General features: G+C 24.5%; 2 protein-coding genes across 2 annotated transcripts; both read left to right on the forward strand.

Moving 5' to 3' along the window:
• Positions 1-2,066: 2,066 nt before the first annotated feature.
• LOC127281236 (uncharacterized) lies at positions 2,067-24,915 on the forward strand. Its single transcript, XM_051304852.1, has 24 exons — positions 2,067-2,242; positions 2,456-2,657; positions 5,511-5,625; positions 5,766-6,009; positions 7,082-7,240; positions 7,404-7,491; positions 7,778-7,923; positions 8,113-8,254; positions 10,407-10,434; positions 11,220-11,382; positions 11,577-11,775; positions 12,232-12,346; positions 13,347-13,593; positions 13,813-13,971; positions 14,111-14,195; positions 15,183-15,325; positions 21,604-21,765; positions 21,902-22,100; positions 22,663-22,777; positions 22,965-23,211; positions 23,830-23,988; positions 24,085-24,169; positions 24,404-24,546; positions 24,609-24,915. The coding sequence occupies exons 1-24, from the start codon at positions 2,138-2,140 to the stop codon at positions 24,774-24,776; spliced, it is 3,618 nt and encodes a 1,205-aa protein (XP_051160809.1). The 5' UTR covers positions 2,067-2,137; the 3' UTR covers positions 24,777-24,915.
• On the forward strand, positions 11,147-15,724 carry LOC127281351 (lipase 3-like). The gene is made up of 8 exons (XM_051305033.1): positions 11,147-11,382; positions 11,577-11,775; positions 12,232-12,346; positions 13,347-13,593; positions 13,813-13,971; positions 14,111-14,195; positions 15,183-15,325; positions 15,467-15,724. Exons 1-8 carry the CDS (start codon positions 11,212-11,214, stop codon positions 15,635-15,637), a joined length of 1,290 nt encoding a protein of 429 aa, XP_051160990.1. The 5' UTR covers positions 11,147-11,211; the 3' UTR covers positions 15,638-15,724.
• Positions 24,916-25,702: the final 787 nt, after the last annotated feature.

A 25,702-nucleotide genomic window follows, 5' to 3' on the forward strand; every position in this document is an offset into this window, starting at 1 on the left:
AGTTGCCTAATAAATGTTAATGGAAACCTTTAGAAATATAATACTAATAAAAATAAACCTACTTAAATTTTTTTTTTTGTAATTTAAATTATTAATAAAAAGAACGGAAGAAATTTCGTATTTTTTTTTTTTATTTCTGAAATCAACAAAAACGAGTCAAGGCAAAAAAATTACATGACTTTTTCTTTCATTTTTATTATCGTGTGATTGAAATTTAATTGTAATCAAGATTTGTCGCGCTAATTTGATGTTTTTAAACGAATATATATGTACTTTAGATAGTAAAAGATTTTTTTAATGTCAACGGAGAAGTATACGTACTTTAATTAATTATTTTATACCTATATAAATCACGTTACAATGTTATCGTGAGAAACGAAGAAATTATGAGGATTTGCAATGTTTTTCTATTCTTTACTTTATTATTGGTTACTAAAATACTACTGTATTTTTCTATATATAAAAAATAATTTAATAATTTTTTTTTTTTTTTTTGATATCCACATAATTATAATATGTTAATCGATACTTCTATAATTATTCGATTTTTAGTCTATATTTCGATAAATAATCGATTTTTAATCAATATTTCGATAAATAATCGATTTCTAATCGATAGTTCGATAAATATTCGATAGTTCGATAAATATTCGATAGTTCGATAAATATTCGATAGTATAATCGATAGATCGACATATGTTAATCGATACTTCGATAATAATTCGATTTTTAATCCATATTTCGATAAATAATCGATTTTTAATCAATATTTCGATAAATAATCGATTTTTAATCAATATATCGATAAATAATCGATTTCTAATCGATAGTTCGATAAATATTCGATAGTATAATCGACATATATCGACATATGTTAATCGATACTTAGATAATAATTCGATTTTTAATACATATTTCGATAAATAATCGATTTTTAATCAATATTTCGATAAATAATCGATTTTTAATCGATAGTTCGATAAATATTCGTTAGTATAATCAATAGATCGACATATGTTAATCGATACTTAGATAATAATTCGATTTTTAATACATATTTCGATAAATAATCGATTTTTAATCAATATTTCGATAAATAATCGATTTCTAATCGATAGTTCGATAAATATTCGATAGTACAATCGATAGATCGACATATGTTAATCGATACTTCGATAATAATTCGATATTTTAATCGATAGTTCGATATATTAATCGATTTTTAATCAATATTTCGATAAATGATCGATTTCTAATCTATAGTTCGATAAATATTCGATAGTACAATCGATAGATTGACATATATTAATCGATACTTCGATAATAATTCGATATTTTAATCGATAGTTCGATAAGTTAATCGATTTTTAATCAATATTTCGATAAATTATCGATTTCTAATCGATAGTTCGATAAATAATCGATTTCTAATCGATAGTTCGATAAATATTCGATACTTCGATAAATATTCAATAGTATAATCGATAGATCGACATATGTTAATCGATACTTCGATAATAATTCGATATTTTAATCGATAGTTCGATAAGTTAATCGATACTTCGATAATTATTCGATTATCAAATCGATATTTCGATAAATATTCGATTTTTTAAATCGATATTTCGTTTTATGGATCATAAATCAATATATATATCGAAAATGTATCGATAATATAATAAAAATTATAAAGAAATATAATGAAAATAAGAACAATCTATATAGTTATTTTGCAAGACAATTTTTTTTTCAAAAAAAATTATAACGCCACATTCTGACATGAATGAACTATTTTTTTTTTGAATGAATGATGAAAATTGGGTGCATAAAAAAAATGTGCCACGAGTAAAAGGAAAGATTGTACTTGATGGTCGAAAGACCGTGGCCGATTTTTCTAACGGTGTTTCGAGGATTTCAATGTCCTTGCAATCGCGTTCACAGAATCCCTCTGTGTGTACAGGTAAATGGCCGGAAGAATTATGGTGGGGAAAAGAGGCTTGAATATAGTATAATCGGAAATAAACACGAGTTGATTTGTAAATCGTCTCCAACTCTCGACGTGTTAATATAAGGGTCGCGTGCGGGAACGATTTTCCAAATTTTCTATTTTTTTCTTAAAAAAGAAAAATAAAACAAAATGAAATTTTTTTTTCAAGTTCTTCTTCTTTTTCTCTCATTTAGCTTTTATCTACAATTTGGCTGTACAAATTTCGAGATACATCCTGATGTTGAACTCAAAACTGTGAGTTTATTTTTTCATTTTGAAAAAAAATTAATTTCTTTTTAAATTATTAAATCGTTTTTTAATTTTTGATTTTTTAAATTAAAAATTTTTTATTAATTAAGTTGCCTTTAATTGAAATGTACCAATATTTAAAAAAATTTTTTTTTTAAATTTGTTTTTTTTTTTTTGATAAAGAAAAAGAAGGAGAATAAATGAAAAAAATTCTTTTAGCCAGATCTCATAAGGAAATACGGATATCCTCTGGAGATTCATAATATTGTGACGAGAGATGGATACATTTTGGAGCTTCATCGAATTCCAAATAGTCGATTCAATAAAAACAGACGTCAATTAAAAAAACCAGTTCTTCTGCAACATGGTTTGGCCGGAAGTTCTGCAGATTGGGTTTTAATGGGTCCGGGAAAATCACTAGGTGAGTTTAAAAAAAAAAAATTGCACGAAATTGAATTTTTCCTGCTTTTCAAAAAAATGTAACTAAAAACCGTTTTTTTTATTAAATATAAATATAACTTTTTGGGGGAAAAAAAATAAAAAATTTTCCAGAGGACAAAATTTTTAATTAATAATTAATTAAAAAAATTAATTACTTAAAAAATAGCAAAAAATGTTAATTAAAAAAACCGTATTTTTATAAAAGAAAAAAATTTAAAATTTTATGAACGAAAGATCTCCTTTCGCAGAGATGGGACACAATATAAAAACAATTCCTTTTTTGCAATCGAATAGAGAAAGGAAAAGTGCGAAGATTGATTTAGTATATATACAGAGGAGAGTCATAGTGAGTGAAGAAAAACTTAAATAAAAATTGAAATTGTGGTCTTAGAGGAGAGCGTTCTACTTTCAATCGACAAAAGAGAAAAATAAAAAAAAAAAAAACTAAATTCGATCCCCTCACGTGCGTACAATTTATACTGTTTATAAAAATTTCAGTGTTCGTTCATGTATAAGTCTTTTTAAAGGATTTTATAATATATGTTTTGTAAAGAACTCAATAAATTTTCAAACTCTCGCCAAAGCCGGAATGGTACATTAAGCAATATCATAAATGCCAGTTCAGCTATAATAGCGATTCAAAGATAGTTTTTAATTAATAATCGGTTATTACAATTAATTACCTTCTTTGCAACAAAAATTGTGTAAACTGTAAATACAGTTCATTATGAACCAAAAAAAAAAAAGAAAAGAAAAAAAAATCTCTCATGCAAACAGTTTCTTACTTAATTTTTTTTTTATTGAAATTTTTTGTTTCTTATTTTACAATTCTTAGCTAATTTTATAATTTGCATTTTTTAAAAAATTGTTTTAATTAAAAATTAAAGTTTTAGATGTAGTTTTTTTTGGTAATCTTTGGCAAATTGAAATTTAGAAAAGAGAATGTTTATTGTATGGTGCACATGGAATTGATTAACCGCATGCTTCTTAAGCGACGTTTTGCGGTCACTTTTGAACGGCATTTGTTAATGATCTCATGCGCAATCCCTTAGAAAACAACTCATTGATGACCTTCGGTAAGGAATCATCTTTTTTTAGCAATTGGAAGGTTAAATTTCAAAATGATTTTCACTTTACTAAATCTAATAAAATAGTTTTTTCTCTCCTCTGTTTTTTTTTGTTAAAATAATTATACAAATGATAAATTGAAAAGACAAATTGTCATTACAACTTTTTACAAAAAGCAAAATAATAATTTAAATTTTTTACATTTAATTTTAAATAACAAAAATTATTTTACTTTCAATCACATAAAATTATGTCATTTTTTGGCCAAAAATGTATTTTTAAAAAATTGCATACATAAAATTTTACGAGAGAAGTGATTTTGCTAAAAAAAAATTTTAGGTTATGTTTGTAATTTTCAGAGTGATCAATTTAGTGTAAATACTTCGTTATATTAAAAATCAAAATTTGTGAAAAAAATTAAAAGTTACCCCCTATTAAAAATTTGGAGATTAATTAAAATTTATAAATAACACCATTTTAAGATTTTTCCCTGTTCCCTTGTGTATTTTTCCCAATTTATTCATGATCTAGTATGAAACACTTGCTATCAGCCACTGAATCCAATATGACACTAATCTCACGCCATGAACTAATAAAATTATTATAGAAGTGTCACGACTTTTCAAAATTCCGCCAAACCGGTGTGAAGTTGTTGCGCAAGTGTATTAATCATTAAGGTTAATTCACAAGTAGGAATTCATTTTTCCAAACTACGAGATTGCCACTATTATTATTAATTAATTATGAAATATTCATTATTATAAATAAATTATTATTACTATATAAATTATTATTTATTATTACAGATGATTATTATAATTATAATCACTATGAAAAATTTTAATTAATAATTCTTAAATGCAAAGAAAATAATTATTTTTTTTTTGTTAAAGGATTTTTTCTCCCTAACGCAGGATTTGACGTATAGCTAGGAAATAATCGAGGGAATTATACAAATGATAAATTGAAAAGACAAATTCCCATTACAACTTTTTACAAAAAGCAAAATAATAATTTAAATTTTTAAAATTTAGTTTTAAATAACAAAAATTATTTTACTTTTAATCAGATAAAATTATGTCATTTTTTGGCCAAAAATGTATTTTTTAAAAATTGCATACGTAAAATTTTACGAGAAATGATTTTACTAAAAAAAAAATTTTAGGTTATGTTTGTAATTTTTAGAGTGATCAATTTTTATTTGATGTATCAACTATCAAACTAAAATCATTCTCTGACAGAGGTGTAAATACTTCCTTATATTAAAAATCAAAATTTGTGAAAGAAAATTAAAAGTTACCCCCTATTAAAAATTTGGAGATTAATTAAAATTTATAAATAACACATGTGATTTTTCCCCGTTCCCTTGTGTATTTTCCCCAATTATTATTCATGATCTAGTATGAAACACTTGCTTTCAGCCAATGAATCCAATACGACACTAATCTCACGCCATGAACTAATAAAATTATTATAGAAGTGTCACGACGTTTTAAAAATTCCGCCAAACCGGTGTGAAGTTGTTGCGCAAGTGTATTAATCATTAAGGTTAATTCACAAGTAGGAATTCATTTTGCTAAACTACGAGACTACCACTATTATTATTAATTATGAAATATTCATTATTATAAATGAATTATTATTACTATATAAATTATTATTTATTATAACAGATGATTATTATAATTATAATCACTATGAAAAATTTTAATTAATAATTCTTAAATGCAAAAAAAAAAAATAATTAATTTTTTTTTTGTTAAAGGATTTTTTCTCGCTGACGCAGGATTTGACGTATGGCTAGGAAATAATCGAGGGAATATTTACTCGAGAAATCATACATTCATGACACCGAACGATCGTTATTTCTGGGACTTCAGGTGATATAAAAAAAAATTGTCAATGACAATTTTTCAAAAATTTAAATAATTTCAATGATTTTTCTTTTGTGTTATTATATATAAAAAGAGCAGAGAATGAAGTAAATATGCATAACAAAAGAGAGAAAAAAAATTTTTAGTTTTCATCAACTTGGAATGGAGGATTTACCGGCAATGATTGATTATATTTTGGCGCGTACAGGAAATGAGAAAATTTTCTTCGTGGGACATTCACAAGGAACGACCCAATTTTGGGTGATGGCTTCTGAAAGACCCGAGTATAATTCGAGGGTCATTTTAACTGTCGGCCTTGCGCCCGCAGCCTTCACCGGCAATCTACGCGGTCCGGTTAGAAAACTAACTAAGCTGACATACTTTGGTGTGGTAGGTCGCGACGTCAACCAATTCCAAGTGTCAAATAATCGAGAGCTATTGCCAATAAATATATATGTACACAATCAACGGGAGATAAGCAATTTTTTTTTCTCGACAAGTGCATTGATAGTTACCCTCATCATTTGTGACAATTTTTTTTTTCCTTCCTCGTCTTTCATTCACTGTAAACTAGTTTCATTTTTTAACTTTTTTATGATTAGAAATATTTAAAAAAAAAAAAATTTTTTTTTTATTTTATTACTTGATTTGAATATTTTTTTTATAGGTTATGAAAGAGAGACACTTAAAAAGACATAATGTTGGTAAATAATTGTTAGGTTGGTGAGAATCGATTTTGAAATTGCATTCTTGTAATTTTTTTTTCTACCGAAATTGTTGAGTAGAAAAAGAAAATTCTATTAGACTATTTTTTATTATTATTAATAATAAATATACAAATTTCAAACAGTAAACAAGGTTGGGTCGAAAATCGCTTTTTATTGGTTGGTTATATTTCCGGTAATGTTACCAGCCAATGAACAGAGTATACAATATTTGGCGCATCAGTGACCCAACCCTGACTGCTACTCAATGAACAGACCAACCTATGTTGTTAACCTCTTTTTTTTGTAAAGAGTTTTTTTCTGTTTTTTTTTTCGTTAAAATATTTTTTAAAAAAATTGTTAATAGAAAAATTGAAAAGACAAATTCTGCTTTTTACATATAAAAAGTCGAATAATTTTTATTGTAATTAAATTCACCCAGTGAATTTTTTTAATTCTAAATCGCAATAGGAGAGAACTTGGGTAAAAGTGATCGTGTGTCGTAATTGAAAGTCTAAATTCGGAAGTCATACATGGAGAACGCTCGTCGTCCTTGATTTCTTATTTCAAATAAACACTTGCAAAATTATTATCGCTCTATATATGTACATTTTGATAAGAAAAAAAAAATTCAGATTAATCATTTTTTATTATTATTAAAAATTTTTATTTATATATACCTCGTACTTTGACACTCGGAAATTGTATATTTGAAAAAAACTATTTTTGTTCTAAACAAATTTTTATAATTTTTCTAGTGGGTTGGTGAAAATTTCGGTTATCCAGAATTTAAATCTCGTTCCGCTTGGGGAAAGTTCGTGTCCAATTTAGTTTGCGATAGTAAAGCACCAACACAATTTATTTGCAGCAATTTGTTATTTTTAGTCGCGGGTTTCAGTCGAGGCGAATTAAATATGGTAAAATTGTTTATACTTTATTTAAATTTTAATATGGATAAAAAATTTTGAATTTTCTAAATATTAAAATAATTAATTTACATTTTTAATTAACTTTAAAAATTTATTGATTAAGAGAATTTATTTTTTTTGAAATAAAAAAAAAATAATTATTCCACTTTAGGAGAATTTGACTGTCATTATTGGTCACGTACCAGCTGGAGCATCATGGAAATGTTTTATTCATTTTGGACAAGGATTCATTCATCCAGGTTTAAATTTTAAATAAATAAATATTAATTAAATAAATTAATTCATGAAATATTTGTTTAATTAATTAAACAGGAAATGACAAAATTTAAAAATTTGTTAATTTTGTATTAAAAAATATTTTTGAGTAAAAAAAAATATTTAAAAAAGTCAAAAAAATATATATTTATTAATTTAATTAAATAAATAAAATTAATATTTAATATATTTTTTTTTAATATTTTTTTTACTCAAAAATAGTTTTGTGAACAAATTAACAAATTTTTAAATTTTACATTTCCTGTTTAGGACATTTTAGACAATTTGATTATGGAAACACTCAACTTAATATGAAAGTTTATGGATCTCCTTTTCCTCCAAAGTATTCTTTGGAAAATGTGACGACTCCAGTTGCTTTATTTAGCAGTGCAAATGATTGGCTTGCAATGCCTTCAGTAAGAATTTGAGAAAATTTTAAATACATAAAGAAAATTAATAAACAAAATAGAAAATTTTAAAAAATTCAATTAATATTTAAAAAAAGAATTAAAATTGTTTTTTAATTTAAAAAAATTAAAAAATAATTTAAAAAAATGTTTTTAAAGAAAAAAAATTTTCTAATAATAATAAAATTTTATTTTCAGGACGTGGAACTACTTCGAAATGGATTAAGCAATGTTATTCTCAATCATATGATACCAATGAATAATTTCAATCACTATGATTTCATTTGGGGAAGAACTGCGCCGCAAATGATTTTCGAACCAGTTGTTCGATTACTTCGAAGTTATGAATAGAAAAAAAAAACAATTTTTATTATAATACCAAAGTATTGAAAAACCAAAAAAGTTCAAAGCATTTTTTTTAGGGATAGTAAAAAGTTACCATTTTTTTTACATAGAAAAATAATAATACTTTTCAATCTAGTCAATTGAGATAATAGAATTTTCTCAATTATTTTTTCTCTTTTTTTTAAAACAAATATTTTGTTTCACGGAAAATTTTTTTTATTTTTACCAAAGAAAAAATTTTTAAAAATAAATTCTAAATGGACTTAAAAATATAAATATATAAATTCATTATCATATCAATGTCTTCTGTATTTTTTTAAATTTGTTAAATTAAAAAAATTCTAGAAGCTTTAAATATGAAAAAAAATTTGTCATTGTTATCTTTTTCTTTTTTTTGATAAAAATCGATTTTTTGCCAATAAGAAAGATGCGGAAACATTGAAAAGGAATTTTGATAGAATCACCCCAGCGCGCACTATTGTTTACCTGATGTTATTATCTGTTTTCGAAATACCTAAATTTCTCAGTTCTTTCCAATAATATTATATAGAGATAAAATTAATAGCTCTTAAGATTGTTTTTTCTTTTTTTTTTTTATTTTTATCGAAACAAAAATCGATGTCATAATAATTTTTATTATCAACTATATATATTGGATTTAATTACAAATCAAAGAATTCTGAATGGATTAGTGTTTCGTCAGTTTTAAAGAGATAATTTTTGTAAACATCAATTTTTATCAAATCACTATAGATCTATGTTACAATATATAATATGTGATTCAAATCTGACAAATTTTCACTAAGAAAAACGAAATGAGAAAATTAACAATCTATTTTATTATATAGGTCAAGGAACTCGCCGGCTTTTGTTTTAGTATAGAATAAATTTTTATTCATTAACATAAAATTTAATTTCATTTAAATTAAATTTTATTAAATTTTGATATAATTTAATCTAAATTAAATTTCATTAAATTTTATTAAATTTTAATCGAATTTAATTTAAATTTCATTAAATTTTATTAAATTTTAACATAATTTAATCTAAATTAAATTTCATTAAATTTTAATCGAATATAATTTAAATTTCATTAAATTTTAATCGAATTTAATTTAAATTTCATTAAATTTTATTAAATTTTAGTATAATTTAATCTAAATTAAATTTTATTAAATTTTAATCGAATTTAATTTAAATTTCATTAAATTTTAATCGAATTTAATTTAAATTTCATTAAATTTTATTAAATTTTAGTATAATTTAATATAAATTAAATTTCATTAAATTTTATTAAATTTTAGTATAATTTAATCTAAATTAAATTTCATTAAATTTTAATCGAATTTAATTTAAATTTCATTAAATTTTATTAAATTTTAATCTAATTTAATTTAAATTTCATTAAATTTTAATTTAATTTCATGTAATTGAAATTTTTTAAATTTTAATTAATTTCATTAAAATTTTATTAAATTTTAATTAATTTAATTTAAATTTCATTAAATTTTATTAAATTTTAGTATATTTTAATCTAAATTAAATTTTAATAAATTTTAGTATAATTTAATCTAAATTAAATTTTATTAAATTTTAATCGAATTTAATTTAAATTTCATTAAATTTTATTAAATTTTAGTATAATTTAATCTAAATTAAATTTCATTAAATTTTAATCGAATTTAATTTAAATTTCATTAAATTTTAATTTAATTTCATGTAATTAAAATTTTTTAAATTTTAATTAATTTCATTAAAATTTTATTAAATTTTAATTAATTTAATTTAAATTTAATTTAAATTTAATTGATTTGAATTTCATTTATTAAAATCTAAATAATTTAAATATGAAAAAAAAACTATTCGTTAATTAAATTTTAATTTAATTTACAATTTTTTATATTGAATTTCTATTTTTAGAATAAAACACATATTTCTGTAATAATTGTACTTGTTCCTACATTAAAATTTTTTATAAATTGTTGGATACGATAAAAAAAAAAATTATCAAATGCGCATCTGTTTTAACCTTCACGTTAACATTTCAAAGATCCCAAAATGTCATTCTTGATCCGGATCTATATTAATCTGGATGCAACAAATCCTTTATATCTGATGATTAATTTTTTTTTGAAATATATTTATAGGTGTATACATAAGGGAATTTGTTCATGTGTAATTATACTCTTTTAATTACAATATCTCCCGATTTCCTAACAATTTAATGTTACATAAAATTCATAAAAAATTTGTTAAGTGAAAGTTGCAATTAATTTCCAAGCAAAAAAATTTTTTTTTTCAATTTAGATTTTAATTCAATTTTACAAAATAAAAATAATTTGTTTGAAAAAAAGAAAATTCAAAATTGAAATAGTTATAATTTAATTGACTGTACGATATAAATTTGGAAAATTTTAACAATTATTTTTTTCATATTTTTTCTTATTTAAATTGCAATAAATTAATTCGAATAATACAATTTAATAATAATAATAATAATAATAATAATAATAATAATAATAAAAATAATATATTATGATATAATAATAATTATAATATAACAAAATTATTAATTATTAAATAAAATAATAATAATAATTTATGATTAAAGTCCGCAGAATATATTTAATTGTTAATTAAAATGGATTACAAGGAATTATAATTATTTTTAATTTCATGTAATTATTGATGTTTCGAATTTATCAATTGATGATAATAATATAATAAATGGAATAAAAATTATAAAATTAACATTATGCCGAGCCCCTTATCAGTCATGATGATAAAATAAGGTTGAAAGATTAGAAATCAAAAATATTTTCAGATTAGATGAAATATTGTTTGATGACAATCATTTAACAAGGAGTATAAATTTAATTGACAATTGTTTGTTACACTTAGTATAATTTTTTTTTTTTTATTTCATTTCATTTTTTTTTTTTTTTTTCAACAATGTTGAGACACGGTAAACTATTTCCGGTTACCGGCGTTCTCATCCTCGTCATTATGACGGGGGCATCAGTGTTACCGGAAATAGAAAATTTTTCATTTTTCAATGACATTGACGAGAATTCATTCGCCGATGCTATGAAAAATCCAAGTGAAGACGCTTATCTCTCCACTGTAAGATTAATTTGTATTTTTATAATTAAATTTCATTTATTTAAAAAAAAAAAAATTTTTTTTTTAAATTTATTTATTAAATTTTTTTTAAAACAATTTTTGTTTTGAATAATAAATATTAATTTTATTTAAATAAATGTTTTTTGCAAGAAAAAAGGGTAAGAGAAAATTATTATTATTTTTTTTATTTATAGGTTGAATTAATTGAGAAATATGGCTATAATGCCGAATCGCATCCAGTTGCAACTTACGATGAATATATTTTGGAAATGCATAGGATAACTGGACCAAAAATTAATCCTGATCCAAAAGGAAAACCAGCAATATTATTGATGCATGGAATTGTTATGAGTTCATCTGATTGGATAATTTTGGGTCCGGAAAATGCTCTCGGTTAGGATGAATCAGTTATTTAATATAATAAATTTTTATTTATATATATTTTTTTTATTATAATTTTTATTTTTTATAATTTTTATTTATTGTAATTTTTATTTTTTATAATTTTTATTTATTGCAATTTTTATTTTTTATAATTTTTATTTATTGCAATTTTTATTTTTTATAATTTTTATTTATTGCAATTTTTATTTTTTATAATTTTTATTTATTGCAATTTTTATTTTTTATAATTTTTATTTATTGCAATTTTTATTTTTTATAATTTTTATTTATTGCAATTTTTATTTATTATAATAATTATTATTTGTTCTTATTATTTCACTATCTATTTATTATTTATTTAATTCTTATTTTGTTTTTTTTAATTTATTATAACGTAACAAATTAGTAAAAAAAATATTTTCAAAAAAAAAAGTAATTACTGTAAGTAAATAATTTTTTTTATAGGTTATATATTAGCGGATGCTGGATACGACGTTTGGATGGGAAACGTAAGAGGAAACACTTACTCACGAAAGCATATGAGTTCGTCTGTGGTTGACAATGCTTACTGGCAATTTAGGTCAATGAAAATTAATTTTAATCTATTTTTTAAAATTATTCCAACGGTTTTTCATAGAAATTATTGTCATAGCAACGGTTGCTATAGGAACTGTTACCATAGCAACCGTTGCTATAGTAACAATTACCATGGCAACCGTTGCTAAGGTAGAAGTTATTATAGTAACGGTTACCATGGCAACGGTTGCTATAGAAACTGTTACCATAGCAACCGTTGCTAAGGTAGAAGTTATTATAGTAACGGTTACCATGGCAACGCTTACCCTGACAACGGTTGCTATAGGAACTGTTACCATAGCAACCGTTGCTAAGGTAGAAGTTATTATAGTAACGGTTACCATAGCAACCGTTGCCATGGTAACCGTTGCTATAGTAACTATTACCATGGCAACCGTTGCTAAGGTAGAAGTTATTATAGTAACGGTTACCATGGCAACGCTTACCCTGACAACGGTTGCTATAGGAACTGTTACCATAGCAACCGTTGCCATGGTAACCGTTGCCATAGTAACTATTACCATGGCAACCGTTGCTAAGGTAGAAGTTATTATAGTAACGGTTACCATGGCAACGCTTACCCTGACAACGGTTGCTATAGGAACTGTTACCATAGCAACCGTTGCTAAGGTAGAAGTTATTATAGTAACGGTTACCATAGCAACCGTTGCCATGGTAACCGTTGCTATAGTAACTATTACCATGGCAACCGTTGCTAAGGTAGAAGTTATTATAGTAACGATTACCATGACAACGGTTGCTATAGGAACTATTACCATAGCAATTGTTGTCAAGGCAAGCGTTGCCATGGTAACCGTTGCTATAATAAATGTTGCCATAGCAACAAATAATTTCTATTAATTAATATATTTTTATTGCAACAATTTTTTTTTTTTTTTTTAATATTGTGAAAGAAAAATATTGTTATAAACATTATTTTGACGTGACAATATTATTTAAAAAATTTAAAAAAAAAATTTTTTTTCTTCTTTTTCATTTAACAGTTGGCACGAGATTGGTTTGAGAGATTTACCGGCAATGATTGATAAAATTCTTTCAAATACTGGTCTTAAAAAAATTTCCTACATTGGACATAGTCAAGGGACAACAATATTTTTTGCAATGGCAGCAGAATTACCGGAATATGCTGAGAAAATTGTATCAATGCATGCACTTGCACCTGTTGCATTTTGCAAACACATGAAAAGTCCCCTTCTAAAACTTATGTCAAAATTTAGGACATCTTTTACGGTGGGTTAATTTTCTTTTTTTTAATTAATTTTGAACGAAATGAATAAAGAAATTATTTTATTTAATTAATTTTTAATTAAATAATTTATTAATGAATTATCTATGAATAAATAAGAAAAAATAATTAAATAGTATTATTTAAAATTTTATTATTAGTATTTTTTTTTTTTTGATTTATTTAAAATGCTAAATATATTTTCTACTAATTTTTTTTTTTAGGCATTAACTAAATTCTTTGGTATCAATGAACTTCGTTTAACGCAATCATTTTATGATAAATTTACATCTAAGGTTTGTGACGAGAATTCAATTCTTCAGCCATTGTGCAGTAATTTATTATTTTTGATTACTGGATTCAGTCCAAATCAATTAAACATGGTAATTATTTAATTAATAGTAATTATTATTTCTGCTTTATATTAATTTTTTTTATTAATTTCATTATAATAATTCCACAATTGCCATTTTTATGATTGCAAATAATTTAATTAAAATTAATTGAAATTTTCTAATTTAGACAATGCTTCCCATAATTTTGGGACATGTGCCAGCTGGTGCGTCTGTTAGACAAGCTGTTCATTATTCACAACTTATGAACAATGGTAAAAAAAAGTTTTTTTAATATTAATCTTTAATTAATTAATAATTCTTTAATATTCATACATAATAATTAATTAATTATTTTTAATTCATAATAATTTGTTAATGAGTTTCAAATAAGTAATTAATAGGTAACAATTAATAATAATTAATTTATATTAAGTAAATTAAATTAACTAACCCCACTTGGAAAGATTCCCTGGAAAGTGACCTCAGGAGATTCTATCAGAATTCCGCCGGAAGTTCCAACGTAATTCCGTCGGAATTCTATCGGAGTTCCAAAGAATTTCCTATGGGATTCCGACGGAATTCCGATTAATTTTTATCAACCTTTTTAGAGTCCTAATTCCGTCGGAATCCCATCGGAAATTCTTTGGAACTCCGATGGAATTCCAACGTAATTCCGTCGGAATTACATCGGAGTACCAAAGAATTTCCGATGGGATTCCGACGGAATTCCGATTAATTTTTTTCAAAATTTTTAGAGTCCTAATTCCGTCGGAATTCCTTCGGAATCCAATCGGAAATTCTTTGGAACTCCGATGGAATTACGTTGAAAGTTCCGGTGGAATTCTGATAGAACCTCCAGGGGGCACTTTTCTATCAGAATTCCGCCGGAACTTCCAACGTAATTCCGTCGGAATTCCATCGGAGTTCCAAAGAATTTCCGATGGGATTCCGACGGAATTCCGATTTATTTTTTCAACATTTTTAGAGTCCTAATTTCGTCGAAAATCCGTCGGAATCGCATCGGAAATTTTTTGGAACTCCGATGGAATTCCGACGGAATTACGTTAGAAGTTCCGGCGGAATTCTGATAGAACCTCCAGGGGGCACTTTCCAGGGAATCTTTCCAAGTGGAACAATTGTTTAAAATATAAATATAATAACTCAACAATAATTAAATTTGACAAAAAAATTTGTAAATAATAATTTTTTTTTTTTTGGTTGCAAAGATAAAAATAAAATATTATTTTCTCAAATTACAGATTACTTTCGACAGTATGATCATGGATTTTTCCAAAATTATCGAACATATGGCAAATTTTCTCCTCCGGATTATGATTTAGGCCGAATAAAAACACCTGTATCACTTCATTACAGTGTCAATGATTGGCTAACACATACAAATGTATGTATAATTATTTTGCAAAAATTAATTTATTTTCTTTATTTTTTTTTATTAATTTATTTATTTTTGTTAAAAAAGCAATTTTAGATTAGGAAATTTTTTTTTTTTTGCATATAATGTCAAAATAAATTTTTTTTTTAGGACGTTCAAAAGCTATACAGTAAATTAGGCAATCCAATTGGAAAATTTCGTGTCCCATTAGATGAATTTAATCATTTGGATTTCCTTTGGGGAAAAGATGCAAATACTTTGCTTTATGATAAAATTTTAAGTCTTCTGACACGCTACAAAGAAGACGCATTAAAAAGATGAAAATAAATATATCAGTATATTGTAATTTATTTTATATATATATATACATTTATTTGAAAATAGACTGAATTTTTATTCTTCTTTCTATTTAATAATTTTTTTTATCTCCTATCCTTTTATTTGTAATATTTTTTCCGTCTCTATTTTAATGTTAAAGAAACAAAATTATGTTTCAAATAAAATTAGAGATATTTCACAAATTTATAATAATTGACGTTATTATTACAATATTATTATTTAATTAATTAATTAATAATTAATATCTAATAGAGGATAAAATTAAATAAAGTGATTGTACAATATTTGCCCCTACAAAATTATATGTATCCTTCTGTGTAAGTCCGGTTGCATATGTGCAGTAAAGTAAAAAAATTAATTAGGGATTTTTTCTTACTTATTAGGAAAAACATTGTTTTTTATTTTCATGCAAGATCCTATATAGAATAATTTGTTATTAATATTAATTATTTATTATTATTAATTAATTAAATTATGTATCAGTAGGAGAGCAATTAGATAATTAATGAATTATTCATTATTATTAACTGATTAATTAATATTATAATGAGTAATTAATTCACTAATTAATTAAAAAATAATTTATTAATTTATTCACTAATTAATTAATAATTAATTTATTAATTAATTCTACACAATTAATGACCGAAAAGCGACCTGAAACCGAAATTAACAGACCTAATAACAATTTAATTAATGAAGAATTTAATTTTCTTAAAAATCGCCTAAGTGGATTTGCAGTTTTGTTTTTAGTAAATAAATCTAACAAAAGCGAAAAAACGTCACCTTAGATGCTCGTCTTCTTTCCTTTAACTTCAAATAACTATAATTCTGAAAATATAATTAAAATATTTGTCATCATTTAAAGCATAACAATTAGGAACAATAATTATAAATTTTATATTAAATTAGGCAAAAGAAGAATTTGATTTTTATCAAACAATCAAAATGGAATCAAAAATTTAAAGCAGAATTTAGAATCGAAATTATCTAAATACAACAGTGGATTGAAACCAAAAAATTGCAATGTTAAAATTATTGCTTTACTTCTTTAGGAAGAATTGACAAATCACTAAAATTATATATTAATTATACCTTCTTTGCCACTTCCTCCAAAAACCATAGCCTAGTTCAACAAGAAATGAAAGAAATGCTATCAAATAACCAACAATTAATAATCCTATCAATAGGGATTGTATCTTCCATTCCTGTTCATCATCATCTCCTTTATCTTCCGATGTAATACCCAATTGATGATATCTAGTTGCATTCGGTAAATTCTGCATTTGCCATCTTCCCAATAATGCATATTCCTTTAATTTTCTATAAATTTCTTGATATTTCTCAACATATGGAGATCCAGGTTCCGAAATAAATCCACTACCCACAGACATAATATACTCGGGAACAAATTTCACGAGATTTCGTTTTCTATAAAATCCAGCGAACCATTCGGCTAATGACAATTTCATAACACATGTTACATTCTTATGATCCAAAAGATAATCAACGCATTCTTCTAATGTGGTTTCACGACTATTTTTCACCCATTCCTTAACACCATTCTCATGTACCACAAAGGGAAATAAATTTAATATATTTAATTCAGAACTTAATTGAAGACCACTTTCTACTAAATCCCTCATTGTATTTATTTCCTTTTCTTTTTCGTCACGAAAATTAAAATCAGTCAACGATGCCATCATATTGCAGGAATAATAAAAATTCACCAATAAAAATGAGAGAAAAATTATTCTTTCCTTCAATTCCCACGGTTGATGTTCCAATGACATACTAAATAAAATTTGAATAACCGCAATCCAATTCCAAATTCTTTCATCAAATTTAAATAATTTCATAATTATCCAACCGGTTATTGTAATTAGTACAGTCAACACAATTGAATAGTAAAATGTATTACCAACAATAATTGACAAATTTTTTGTCTTTAATGTAGGAACAATTGCAACAATGTGATCAAGTTCAAAACTAGCTTCCTCAAATACATCTCTTGGGCAAATATTTCTTGCTGATATAGTTGTCACACCAATGTATTGAATTCTATTTTGTACAAGTGCCAAAACAAAACCTGATAATTGACTTACATTACAATAAAAATGACCAAATTCTTCATCACGACTTGGTACAAAAACTTGTTGGAAATTTAGCAATTCGGCAAAAATTTTTCCAGCTTCAGCATCTGGACCCGAAATATTAACAGGATGATTTGTCGAATTACGTTGTAAATTTACATAAGGTGCCCGATTTAGGTATGCAATATTTAATGGATATCGATGAAGATTTCGAAGTTTATCAGGAAACAATACAGTCCTTTTGAAAAATGGTTTTGATTTGTACGGAACAAATGGATTTAGCTGATGAATCGTGAGATTTTCATTATTAACATCCAAAATAGCGACGTCCAAAAATAAATTTCGCCATAATTTTGCCATTAATTCTTCATAATTTGATGTTTCATTTGTATTTAAAAAACGAAGAATAAGACATTTTGGTCGAATACGAACAGTTGATAATTCTTTAACAAATTCCATCATATCCTCTGTCCATTGTGTATTATTTTTTCCTGGTGATTCGAGAACAATGAACAAAGTAGTATCCCTTGAATTAGACAATGAATTCCATTTTTCAAAATAATGGATTTCTTGTTTTGAATAAAAATCATTGAAATATAGAGTCGGTAGACTTTTTTGTAGATCTTTAATTATTTTACAATGCTCAAAATTTTCATAATTTGTTATCAGCATAATCTGATAAATTCTGGGATCTTTTTTTATTTTTCCAACCACTGTTTCTGACCATTCACTATCATGTTTCTTTTGAATTATTTCTGATCTTGTCACATAATTCTTTTGACTAATTTCCAAATCGGCAACAACGATGAAAAGCAGGAAACTAATTTTTAGCTTCATTATCTGTATGTGAAAATTAATTCCTTTAGAACCAATATTTTGCTTCGGGAAAAATGTTTTCGGGAAATCGTCTTATTATTTCCCGATTATACAAACACTTTCGCTACAAATTCCATTCTGGATAGAAATTTTGTTAGCCGATTTGTTTAATGGTGACTTGGCAACGACGAATCCAAACAAATAAAATTATGTTTATGTATTGATTTATCAGAGGTCAAATTTGATGATAGGTATTTAAAAGTAATGGAATTTTTTTTATTTCTATGAATTAACTTTCTTTCTTATTTCCTAATGGGATATGAAAGCAATAAAATTTCTAATTAATTCCATTGAACTGTGACTCATGTCACAGACATTCCAGACTGATTTCGGTATTTGTCTTTTTGGTCTAAATTTTAGATAACTTTTTCTTTAATCCCCCAATTATGTTTAGAAATAAATCTCCCTAACTTTGGAATTAAAATACAGGAACTGAATCTTAATGATAAAAATAATTAATTAAGTGAATATAATTAATTTAATTTTCTTTAATCCCCCAATTATGTTTAGAAATAAATCTCCCTAACTTTGGAATTAAAATACAGGAACTGAATCTTAATGATAAAAATAATTAATTAAGTGAATATAATTAATTTAATTTTCTTTAATCCCCCCAATTATGTTTATAAATAAATCTCCCTAACTTTGGAATTAAAATACAGGAACTAAATCTTAATGATAAAAATAATTAATTAATTAAGTGAATATAATTAATTTAATTTTCCTTAATCCCCCAATTATGTTTAGAAATAAATCTCCCTAACTTTGGAATTAAAATACAGGAACTGAATCTTAATGATAAAAATAATTAATTAATTAAGTGAATATAATTAATTTAATTTTCCTTAATCCCCCAATTATGTTTAGAAATAAATCTCCCTAACTTTGGAATTAAAATACAGGAACTGAATCTTAATGATAAAAATAATTAATTAATGAAGTGAATATAATTAATTTAATTTTCTTTAATCCTCCAATTATGTTTAGAAATAAATCTCCCTAACTTTGGAATTAAAATACAGTTACTGAATCTTAATGATAAAAATAATTAATTAATGAAGTGAATATAATTAATTTAATTTTCTTTAATCCCTTAATTATGTTTAGAATTAAATCTTCCTAACTTTGGAATTAAAATATAGGAACTGAATCTTAATGATAAAAATAATTAATTAATTAATTTAATTTTCTTTAATCCCCCAATTATGTTTAGAAATAAATCTCCCTAACTTTGGAATTAAAATACAGGAACTGAATCTTAATGATAAAAATAATTAATTAATGAAGTGAATATAATTAATTTAATTTTCTTTAATCCTCCAATTATGTTTAGAAATAAATCTCCCTAACTTTGGAATTAAAATACAGGAACTGAATCTTAATGATAAAAATAATTAATTAATGAAGTGAATATAATTAATTTAATTTTCTTTAATCCTCCAATTATGTTTAGAAATAAATCTCCCTAACTTTGGAATTAAAATACAGTTACTGAATCTTAATGATAAAAATAATTAATGAATTAAGTGAATATAATTAATTCAATTTTCTTTAATCCCACAATTATGTTTAGAAATAAATCTCCCTAACTTTGGAATTGAAATACAGGAACTGAATCTTAATGATAAAAATAATTAATTAATTAAGTGAATCTAATTAATTTAATTAATATATATATATATATATATATATTTTTTTTTTATATAAAAAAAAACTAGCAAAAGTATTACAATGTCAATTTATAAAATAATTCCCATTTAGATAAAGAAAAATACTTTGACCATTAAGATCTAGTGCGTTTCAATGAATTATATTTCTTTTTCAATATATATGTAGATTTATGATTGATGAAAATCTTTTGACAATGATAATTAACTGTGATTTTTTATTCCACCTGATCGATTTGTATATTATTTACAATAAATCCATTGTAACATGACTATTGACATATGAATAATCCGTCTCCCCTCTTTCTGACTACGCTCCCCTTTCTATAAATTCTTTAAGACTGAAGTCAAGGCCTAAAAGGTAAAAGGGAACTAAATTTACAAATATTTCAATTCTGTCAAATTATAAATTATATTGACTTCGAAAATTTATTTATATAATAATTAAACAAATAAATAATTATCTAATGAAATGATTAAATAATAATATAATCCTTAGTTAATTGTAAATATTCAATTAATTATTAATTAGGTATTAATTATTTTGTACTGAAATTAGCATCAATCAGTGAATTAGATTATTAATTTATTTGTCAATATACTAGTACTTAATAATTTATATTTAATTAGAAAATTATTTTCACTTATTTTATTTAATAAATTAATGTTACATATACAATATTAACATATTAATTAGCAATTAAGATTGTAATTTAATATTTACATTATATATTTATAACAATTAATTTAATTTTTTTTTATCGATAATGCAATAAGATATATATCTTTAACACCTGTTGGAAAAATTTATCAATCATTTTCTATCGATAATTATCTAAATTAATGATAAATTAAATGAACATCTCTTCAGATTTGTCTCATTTTTTCGTAACAAAGTTGAAATTTTTTTTTTTTCTTTAATTGCCAATTAAAATTGTATTTATTTTTTAATATGAAAATAATGTTTATAAAACATTATAAATATAAAGGAATTTATTTTCAAGAAAACAAAATTTAATTGAAATATTTGAACAAGAAGAAAATATAAACAAAAGGAAGCAAGTCATCAAGATAAAGGTCCGGATTTCTCCCGCTCCTTTTATTTTCTCTGTAACTTTTTTTCATTTCTTTTTGCGATAAAAATGAAGTCATCATTGTTTCCACGGATTATAAACAGACATATGAGTATAACATCTTGTCGGATTAATTAATTTGTCATTTATAATAAAAGGAAATCACAACGTACATTGACACAGTGTAATTTCAAAAGTATAATTTGATTGTGAAACTTGAAACTTAAATTTTTTGGGAAAAAATGTTAAAAATTGATAGAAAATTTGTATTTTTAATTTTTTTATATATCATTAACGTTGATGGAATAAAATTCAATTCTCCCGATTATTTAGATGGAATTGATTTAGAAGCAATTGCCAAAGCAATGAAGAAATATAATCCCGACGCTTATTTATCAATTGTAAGAATAAATTTTTTTTTGTTAATTTATATTTTTATTATTATTATATTAAATTAATTATCAATTATAATAATTTAATTATTATTTCTAAGCGAGGACAAAAAAAAATTAATATATAAATATTGTTTAATCATAGACAGAGTTAATAAAAAAATATAACTACAATGTGGAGACGCATAAAGTAGTGACAATGGACGAATATATTTTAGAAATGCATCGAATAACTGGACCAAAAAATAATTCGGATCCCAAAGGAAAACCGGCGGTATTCCTGATGCATGGACTTTTAATGAGTTCCACGGATTGGATTATATCTGGTCCAGGTCGAGCATTAGGTAAATCATTTTTTAATTTGTTTTCAAAAATTAGAAATAATAATAATAAAAATTTAAATATTACGTTCGAGTAACGCAACGCTTAAGAGTTAAATTTTCGCTAGGAATGGAACCTAGCGGTCATCATCTGGAGGATACACTCATAGAGTTTTGTGTCGATTTTTTTTTTAAATTTTTATTGCTTGAAAATGTTTTCGATGAATTTTGTTTTCAAAATGCAATCTGCTACCACTTAAGGTTTAGTATTTCATTATTGATTCTAAAAGGAAGAGATAAACAATTTATACTAATAATAATAATAATTATTATAATAGATCTACTTACAGTTGATGTTAAAATATAATTTTCCTAATGACAATAGTTGATAAATTTTTAAATTACACAAAACACAACAACGCAGGAATTAAGACTGAAAACTAACCTATTTTGCAACCGGCGTCGTATCGTGGAGAGTGGCGTTACTACGTCATGTCACGTGATCGTCAGGGGCGTCTCATACTTAATTCGATCCCCTTTGAATATTAAAATTTTTGAAATTAACTAATTGCTTTCTTTTTTTAAGCTTATATTCTATCTGACGAGGGTTACGACGTTTGGATAGGAAATGCAAGAGGAAATACATTTGGTCGTAATCATAACAAATATCCCGTAACTACAAAAAAATTTTGGAGTTTTAGGTATAGAAAAAACAAAATGCAATTTAAAAATTGTTGGACAAAAAAATTAATTTCAAAAAATAATAAATTAGTAACTTATTATTTTTAAAATTATTGATAATAATTATTTTTTTTTTGTTAGAAATTATTTTTTTTTTTGGTTAGACATTATAAAATTTAATTTTCTAATTTTTTTTTTTTTTTTTAGTTGGCATGAAATTGGAAGATACGATCTACCAGCAATGATTGATTTGATTTTAGAAAAAACAGGACATAAAAAAATTACCTACATTGGACACAGTCAGGGTACAACGAGTTTTTTTGTAATGGCATCAACATTACCTGAATATAATAATAAAATTAAATCAATGCACGCTCTTGCTCCAGTCGCTTATTGTAGACATATGATTAGTCCACCATTTCGATTTCTTTCTCTAATCGTTAAAAAAATACAGGTTTGATTCATAATTTTTTTTTTTTTTTGTTGATTTAAAAATAATTTGTTCAAAAATTTATTTTTTTCGCCATTGACATGAAAAAGTGTCTTTTTTGTGCCTGTTTTGGGCAGATAAAGTAGCACTTTTTAAGGCAGTTTGGGCCAACTGCCTAAAAAAGACTTTTTTAGGCAGCAAACTGCCGTATAAAGTCTTTTTTAGGCAGTAAACTGCCCTATAAAGTCTTTTTTAGGCAGTTGTTAATTTTTGCATAATTTTTTTTTTTGCTTTTATTTTATTTATCAATTTTTATTATTTTTTTTCTTTAAAATTGTTTCACTTTTTCATAACAATGGCGAAAAAAATACCGTATGTGGCTCGCACGTAGTAATTTTTAGGTTCGGATGATTTCAATACTCGCTGTCTGTGCGACTTCGGTTCGACTCGGCTCGCTTTCGGCTCGACTCGACTCGCCTTCGGCTCGTCTTCATCTCACCTACAGCTCGCCTTCGTCTCACCTACGTCGCACTAACGACAGCTCGTACTGAAAATTACATCCTCACCTAAAAAGTACTACTTTACGTGCTTGCCACATAATATACTATTTTTTTCAAATAATGGACGATTAATAATTTTTAGAAAGTAATGGAATTCTTTGGACACTATGAAGTTACATTGTCATCAGAATTTTATAAAAAATTTACATCAAAATTATGTGGAACTGATTCTGCTTTACAATCATTTTGCAGTAATTTTTTGTTTATGTTTGCTGGTTTTAGTCAGAGTCAAATGAACATGGTATAATTGTAAAAAAATACTAATTTCCCTTTCTTTTTTTTATTTTTAATCATTTTTTAAAAAAATTTTTCGTTAATTCGATTTGTTTTTTAATAGACAGAATTACCTATACTATTAGGCCATACACCAGCGGGCGCATCAATTTTTCAATTGATGCATTACGGTCAACTTATTAATAACAGTAAATGAAAATTTTTTACTCATTTAAATAAATTAGTGAAAACAACTAGAAAATTGGTCAATTAAGGAATAATTAAGATTTTTTTTTTTAAATTAAAATTTTTCTATTTATTTCATTTTATCTACAGCAATGCAATATAAATTACAATAGTTTTTGTATTTTTTAAAAATTAGCATAATTTATTATAAATAATTTCAAGTACACGCAAAGTAGAGTGCAAATTTTTTTTTTCAGATTACTTCAGACAATTTGATCATGGAATTGTTGAGAACTTAAAAATATATAAACAATTCACACCTCCGCAATATGATTTGAGTTTAATTACAACGAAAACTATTTTTTATTACACATACAATGATTGGCTGGCAAACGTAAAGGTTCGTAACAATTTTTTTTTTTTTAATAATCAATTTTAATTTTTAAAAATAAAATTTTGCAGGACGTTGACAGAGCTTACAGTGAAATAAAAAATCCAATAGCAAGAATTCGTGTTCCTTTAAAGGATTTTAATCATTTGGACTTTGTTTGGGGTAAAGATGCCCATAGTTTACTTTATGACAAAATTTTAAGTTTTATATCTCGTTACGAGAAAGAGAGTGTAAATTAAGAAAAAACATAAATTTTTTTTTATTTAGATAAAAAGTTTAAAATTAGTTATTACTATTGTGATTATTATTTTACTTCTAAATATGTGACTATATATATTAGTGTTTTGTACTATTTTCAATAAAAAGAATTTTATCTAATTTTTTTGTAATATTATTATCAAATTATTGCCGCCATTTTGAATTTTGAAAATCTGACTTTAAATTCGTAATTAACGACCCCAAAAACCCCCGAGTAATGATTTTAAAAATGAATCAAATTAATTTTTGAAAATTTTCCCGCCATTTTGAATTTAAATTTTCAATGATAAACCTTTAAAATCCCTAATTACGAAATTTAGAAAAAATGAAATCAGTGGAATACATTTAAGCTTTAAAGGATTCAATTAACCAAACATTTCGCAACCGACGTCGTCTCTTGGAGAGTGACCTTGAGTCATATCACGTGATCGTCAGGGCCGTCTCATTCATGATACGATCCCTGTTGTCAAATTTTTTTAAATTTTTAGTAATGATGAAACGTAATTAACTTTTCTCTTATAATGATGTTATCAACAAATATTGTAATCAATAAATGATCAATCAATCAATCAATCAATTAATCAATAAACCAATTAAATTCAATTTACCAAATCATTGAGATTTCTGCCTCCGCTTCCATTTGCCAATAGCCAGCTCAACAATAAATGAAAGAATCGATATTAAATAACCAACCATCAGCAATCCAATCAATAAGGATTGAATCTTCCATTCATCATCATCATTCTCATCCAATTGCTGTGCTTTCTCCTCTGATGCGACATTCAATTGATGATGTCTAGTTGCATTAGGTAATTTCTTCATTTGCCATCTTTCCAATAATGCAAATTCCATTAATTTTCTGTACATTTGTTCAAATTTTTCAACATACGGAGAACCAGGTTCAACA

The sequence above is a fragment of the Leptopilina boulardi genome, unplaced genomic scaffold (genome assembly GCF_019393585.1).
Source record: "Leptopilina boulardi isolate dan_hultmark-lab unplaced genomic scaffold, ZJU_Lbou_2.1 LbouV2_266, whole genome shotgun sequence".
NCBI classification, from domain to species: domain Eukaryota; kingdom Metazoa; phylum Arthropoda; class Insecta; order Hymenoptera; family Figitidae; genus Leptopilina; species Leptopilina boulardi.

Excerpts from the sequence above, each read along its gene's own strand:
- LOC127281236 (XM_051304852.1), top strand. The coding sequence starts at position 2,138 with ATGAAATTTTTTTTTCAAGTTCTTCTTCTTTTTCTCTCATTTAGCTTT. Across the intron at positions 8,255-10,406 it reads AGTTGTTCGATTACTTCGAA|GTGTATACATAAGGGAATTT; the intron begins GTTATGAATAGA and ends ATATATTTATAG. Across the intron at positions 14,196-15,182 it reads TTCACAACTTATGAACAATG|ATTACTTTCGACAGTATGAT; the intron begins GTAAAAAAAAGT and ends CTCAAATTACAG.
- LOC127281351 (XM_051305033.1), top strand. The coding sequence starts at position 11,212 with ATGTTGAGACACGGTAAACTATTTCCGGTTACCGGCGTTCTCATCCTC. Across the intron at positions 13,972-14,110 it reads GTCCAAATCAATTAAACATG|ACAATGCTTCCCATAATTTT; the intron begins GTAATTATTTAA and ends TTTCTAATTTAG. Across the intron at positions 14,196-15,182 it reads TTCACAACTTATGAACAATG|ATTACTTTCGACAGTATGAT; the intron begins GTAAAAAAAAGT and ends CTCAAATTACAG.